This window comes from Sinocyclocheilus grahami, unplaced genomic scaffold (assembly GCF_001515645.1).
Source record: "Sinocyclocheilus grahami isolate Dianchi unplaced genomic scaffold, SAMN03320097.WGS_v1.1 scaffold103.1, whole genome shotgun sequence".
In the NCBI taxonomy this organism is placed as follows: Eukaryota; Metazoa; Chordata; class Actinopteri; order Cypriniformes; family Cyprinidae; genus Sinocyclocheilus; species Sinocyclocheilus grahami.
The window spans coordinates 1029422-1035656 of NW_015505282.1; the positions used below are offsets into that span (position 1 = coordinate 1029422).

A 6235-nucleotide genomic window follows, 5' to 3' on the forward strand; every position below is an offset into this window, starting at 1 on the left:
TTCAGGAGTCCGTAGACCTCTCCTGTTAGCCACGGCTTCTGGTTGGCCCGGGCAGTGATGGTCTTTGTGACTGTTACATCATCAATGCACTTGGTGATGTAGGCAGTGACAGTCTCTGAGAACACCTGGAGGTCTGTGGTGTTATTGTATGTGGCAGCCTGCTTAAACATATTCCAGTCAGTGGTCTTAAAACAGTCTTGAAGCCTCTGACGACCCTTCCGGCCACTTGTATCTGTTTGTGAACTGGTTTGGTGACTTTCACGAGCGGTCTGTATGCAGGCATTAGCATGACAGTGATGTGGTCTGAGGCACCGAGGTGGGGGAGGGGGAGGGCCTTGTAAGCTCCTCTCTGTGTGGTGTAAACAAAGTCCAGCGTGTTGTTTCCCCGTGGGGGAGGGGAAGGGCCTTGTCTGCTCCTCTCTGTGTGGTGTAAACAAAGTCCAGAGTGTTGTTTCCCCGTGTTGGAACGTCTATGTGTTGGTGTATTTTTGGGAACACACTCTTTAAGTCTGCGTGGTTGAAATCCCCAGCCAAGATGAGAAAAGCATCAGGGTGGGCTGTCTGCTGCTCACTGATGTGCTAGTATAGTTCATTCAGTGCCTCGGCCCTTTTGCTGTTGTTGGAGCTGAGAGGGATGTCTACAGCAATGAGCAGTATGGATGTATATTCCCTCGGTAGATAGAACGGCTGGCACTTAATAATCATAAACTCCACCAGGGGTGAGCAGTGTTTGCAGACCACAACAGCATCGCGGCACCACGCATCATTGATGTAAACACAAAGCCCTCCGCCGCGGGTCTTTCCTCCCTCGACGCGAGCTCTGTCCACTCGATAGCATGTCATCTGATCGAGATGAATAGCGCAGTCCGGAACGCTGTTGTTGAGCCATGTTTCCATGAACACAAAAACACAACAGTCTCTTACAGTCCTCTGAGTTGAGCGTAGTAGTCGGATGTAGTCCAGTTTATTGTCCAAAGAGCGTACGTTAGCCAGTACGATGGTGGGGATAGCCGGCTTGTGTGGGTTAGCCGCTAGCCTAGCCCGGATACCTCCGCGCTTACCCCTGTTCTGTTTCCTCTTGCACCGCTTGTGGCGCCTCCGCTGTGGGCGAGATGCAGTAGTGGGGGTTGTGATGGTGTGGGCTTCCGGAGCAGACCGAGATCCCGCAGCTCTTCGGTGTGCGCATAGTTTAACTCTAAAAATGTGGTTCTGCTGACATCGAGCAGAAACTCACGACTATATGCGCGCTTAGAAACAAATAGACGCAACGAATACGTACAAAAACACTGCGACTCACAAGACAAAAAACATGAAAACACCTTTCTGTCGGGAGAGAGAGAGAAGCCGCAGCGTGTGAACGCACCGGCATCTTATTAGCTAATAAATTCATAGCATGCGTTTTTCATGTAGACAGAGATTTTTGTAAAAACGGAAGGAAAACTCTGTTTATAAAAATACACATGTACATGTGGACATGGCCTCAGAGCGTTGAAAAAGTAACACTGAAGCAGTGTTAACATTAATGAGATAATTAGTTGATTAACTGAATAATGATTGAGCATTAATGAGGAACACCTGCTGTTAACAAACTGAACCACTGAAAGAAAGAGAAACAAGACCAGAAAAAAAGAGATGAGACGACTAGAAATACAAGAACTACAACTGACTTCAGCCGCAGCCATAGATGAAATCAACGCAAGATAAAAGAAGACATTAAATCTCTCAAGTTCTCGGCAGAGGTTGATTAAACAACTCCACAAACATCATTACCAGCTTCACGCATTACTAACCAGGGGTGCGTTTCCCAAAAGCATCGTTAGGTAACTATGGTCGTTAGTTCCATTGAACTCTATTAGTAACAACGGAACTTGCGAGCAAAGTTGCTTTTGGGAAACACACCCCAGATTGATTTTAGATGTTGATGTTTTAGTTTTGTTTGAGTTACCATTATCGAGGTCAATGTTTGCTTTAGTTGGGCTCTTGACCCTTGATTTTAAAACATTAGTATTTATTTGATTGCAGTAACTGTGAGTTTATTAGACATGTTTGTTATGGCAATCAGGTGTTGATGGTTATGTTTTAATAAATACATAATTGGTAGTGATGGGTGCTTTCAAAGCACTGTTTCGTGAAGCTTCGAATCATTTGTTTTCAAAACAGTGGATTTGACTAGTGATGGAAGAAACTAATCTTTTTGAAGCTATGAATCAATTGAACCAATAAAACATGCAAAAACAGCTTTTACAAACCCAATGCAAATACTTTCTTCAAAGTATATTAAATGCACTTTAAATAATAAAATACCATAAAATATGAAATGTCTGTATGTATGTGATTTAAAAATATATATACTATTAAATTGCAGGGCTTGTTTAGTTTGTTTTATGGAGAGCTTGTCTAAACAGGCCAGTAAGTGACTATTAACTCTTTCCCCGCCATTGACGAGTTATCTCGTCTTTTAGAGGACAACGCTTCCCCGCCTAAGGGGCGGAGCTTACCGATAGGTCAATTAAACACAAGACTGAACACTTACTGACGTGGTCTGGAACTTCATTAAAAATAAAGTTCATCCGAGCTTTCCTAGAAGGAAGGAAGCAAGGCAGGCAATATAAAGACTGTTTTTTCCACAACTTGGCACTACACAGTGTCTTGTTTTCTTCAGAGTCATCTTTATCATTTGGTTTCTGCATAGACCTGCGTTTGCATTCCTCGTTATTTACACTACATGCACAAATCAGTGGGCGGGGCTAGTGATGTAGAAGCAGTTGTTGATCTTCTTCTGTGGAAGCGGTGCTTAGCCACACTATTCTTCTTAAAGTGGGAAAATCCACAACCTGTCATTTTGACAGACTGGCTTTAATATAAGCTGTTTTTAGACTAACAAGAAAGTTTTGAGTTCTGAAACTTACAGGATGTTTTTAAAATACACTGACCTCTTATATATCAAAAGATCATAGGGAATTTCGATTTCTCCATTCGTGTCCTCTTTAAAATAATTTCTTAGTTTGTGCTTGTGCTGGCAAGTTATAATCTCTATAGCACTGATCCTGTGTGAGAGAGAAAAGTAGTGCTCATACAAACACACACAAGGAGGTGTTTCTTTGTTCTCCATGTCACACAAACATACTGTCACCATGAAGCTTAAACACAATCTTAAAGATCATTCATGTTCTTCACTCTCTGCAGGCTGTGGGACTGTACTATTGGAGAGGAAGGCTGTGCTGCTCTGATTTCAGCTCTGAGATCAAACCCCTCACACCTGACAGAACTGAATCTGAACTATAATAAACCAGGAGATTCAGGAGTGAAGCTGCTCTCTGCTCTACTGGAGGATCCACACTGTAAACTGAAGAAACTACAGTGAGTCTCTTCACATCTCAGTAACTATAAGATTTCAAGTTAAAGGTCAAATTACTCAGATGTGTTTTTTGTAGCAGTGGTTTTGTTTGTTGTCCTCTCACCCTCAGTTTTAAACCCTTTTATATATAGTGCCATTGGTAATCACAGTGTGACGATATATAGCCATATCGCACAGGTACAATTTTGATATTTGGTTTAAACAACAGTTTAACGGCACAATTGTGTAAATACATAAGAAACAACAACAGAGTGTCTTTAAAAACTCTCTTTTGTGCAAAACTACTTTCTTCTGCCTGAGATTCAAATCTCAGTTTGAAAGTTTAACAGCTGAGCCCGAGCCTCGGTTACTAATTTGAAAATGGCACTTTAGAATATATTAATGAACGTTGAGTGAGTGTGATAACCTGCATCTGATACAGCATTCATTCTTCAGCTCAATCTCATATTCACAATAAAATATTAGTTTGAAAGTTTGCTAAAGAAAGCAATATCTTTGTCATACTATCCTTTCATCTGTTAAGAGTGATTTCTGATAACATCGCTGCTCACTCAGTGCATTTCTTGGCTGCGTCTTACAAGCTGTTGTTGAAAGTAAAAATAACTTCCTTGTTTGCCACTCTGTTTCAGTCTCTTTCAATATAAAAGTCTGCTGACTCACTCATAAAACAGTCACTTGTCGCCATCTAATGGCGGACCAATGTAACTAATCACCTTCACGAACACACGCACTGTTTCCTAATACTAAATAATATTATTAAATTCTACTAAATTTTACATCAAATATTATTTACTGCTTATGTATACTGAATGGTAATATAATAGTAATATTAGTAATAGTAATAATAATGCTTGTTATTTAAAATTGTATATACATTTTTATAAACTCTTTTTTAATTTACCACTTGGCATGTTGACAATAACGTATATCTTCAACATTGTCTATGAGATATGTTTTCAGTGGACTTTCAAATTTTGCTTTGCTTGAGAAAGCATGAAAATTCTATGTTTTTTTTTTGTTTTTTTATTGGATTTAGTCAAGTTAATTTTTGGCAGTCGAGATATAACAGCAACAGCGCATTTTTTGCCAGCAAACCAAAGAGTACATGCAACAATCCTGAAGAGTCATAGCAACAGATGAGAGATGCCAAAGCTGTGGAGAATCTGCTTGTCCGGAAGCTTGCGTAACTGACGTAGATTTACAGAAAATTACCGTTTTTTTTTTTTTCAAATAAATAATTTCACATACTTATTCCCAACACTTTATTAAGCTTTAAGTTACATGGGACTCAAATTACAAGGGACCAATTTATAATCATGTTTATATTAATTAGCCTGTGAACTCATTCTCTCAGACCGACTGGGTATGCGGAGCATTCGCAGCTTAAATCCCAGCTAACAGAATTTTGTTATAAGAACGTTCTTCAAATATTCAGTGCTAGTTCTGGGAACATAAAAAATTTCCAGTTTTCTTGACGTTAGAAGAACATTTCCTCAAACATTCTTTCAACTTAATTTTTATTTAAAATTCAACATTCTAGGAACGTTGATTTGTAACATTCCAAGAACATAAAAATATCCAGTTCCATTAATGTTAGTAGAATGCTATTTAAAGGTTAGTATGATGTTCCTGAAACATTCTTTCAATCATTCAAACACCTGCTGTGAACAAGCACTGAAAGAAAGAGAAATAAGAACACAAACTACAACTTTCTTCAGCCACAGCCTTAGATGAACTCAAAATAAAATATATTAAATCTCTCAAGATCTGTTTAAACAACTCCACAAACAGCATTCCCAGCTTCACTTACAGTATTACTAACCAGATTGACTTTATTTCTGTCACACGTCTACAGAAGTTCTTATTGAGAATTAACAGAGGTTTAGATGTTGACGTCTTACTGAAAATATTTTGTTTTAGGTCATCATCATGGAGATCAGCGTTTGCTTTAGTTGTGCTCTTGACCCTTGACTTTTGTCGAGTTGTTTCTTTTGCAGCAATTGCAGATGTTTTCAGAAAACATTTTTGTGTTGATAAAGCAGATCAACATGTGTTGAAGACAGCTAGGGCCAATCTTTCCAACTGAAGCATCAGGAAGGCAAAAAGTCAGTACTCCAGGAGGATAGCCCATTGTTTCAGTGACAGCAGAGACACTCGGAGCCTGTGGCAGGGGATACAACATGTGTAGTTTGAACAGCTGTATTTTCTGTTGCTTTTCTTACTTTTAGAATTAAAATATTATGTGAGACAGAAATAATAAACTCAAATGTGAATATATATATATATATATATTTATACAGTATACTCAGAAGTGAGTACACACCTCATATTTTTGTAAATATTTTATTATATCTCTTCATGTGATAACACTGAAGAAATGACACTTTGCTACAATGTAAAGTAGCGAGTGTACAGCTTGTATAACAGTGTAAATTTGCTGTCCCCTCAAAATAACTCAACACACAGCCATTAATGTCTAAACCGCTGGCCACAAAAGTGAGTACACCCATAAGTGAAAATGTCCAAATTGGGCCCAATTAGCCATTTTATCTCCCCGGCGTCATGTGACTCATTAGTGTTTCAAGGTCTCAGGTGTGAATGGGGAGCAGGTGTGTTAAATTTGGTGTTATCGCTCTCACTCTCTCATACTGGTCACTGGAAGTTCAACAAGGCACCTCATGGCAAAGAACTCTCTGGATGAGACCAAGATAAACTTATTTGGTCCAGATGGTGTCAAGCGTGTGTGGTGGCCACCAGGTGAGGAGTACAAAAACAAGTGTGTCTTGCCTACAGTCAAGCATGGTGGAGGGAATGTCATGGTCTGGGGCTGCATGAGTGCTGTCGGCACTGGGGAGCTACAGTTCATTGAGGGAACCA

The 6235-nt window shown here is 39.6% G+C and overlaps 1 protein-coding gene across 9 annotated transcripts in view; it reads left to right on the forward strand.

The window, feature by feature from the left end:
- The window catches only part of LOC107588436 (NACHT, LRR and PYD domains-containing protein 12-like), a 107467-nt gene that overhangs the window by 86970 nt on the left and 14262 nt on the right, over positions 1 to 6235 (forward strand). For 7 of the 9 annotated variants that reach the window (XM_016276521.1, XM_016276525.1, XM_016276520.1 and 4 more), the window contains one exon: positions 3187 to 3360. The exons of the other annotated variants lie outside the window; for them this stretch is intronic. In XM_016276521.1, the coding sequence (XP_016132007.1) occupies positions 3187 to 3360 (174 nt within the window). The remainder of the gene's footprint in view (positions 1 to 3186; positions 3361 to 6235) is intronic. 9 annotated transcript variants of the gene reach the window in all.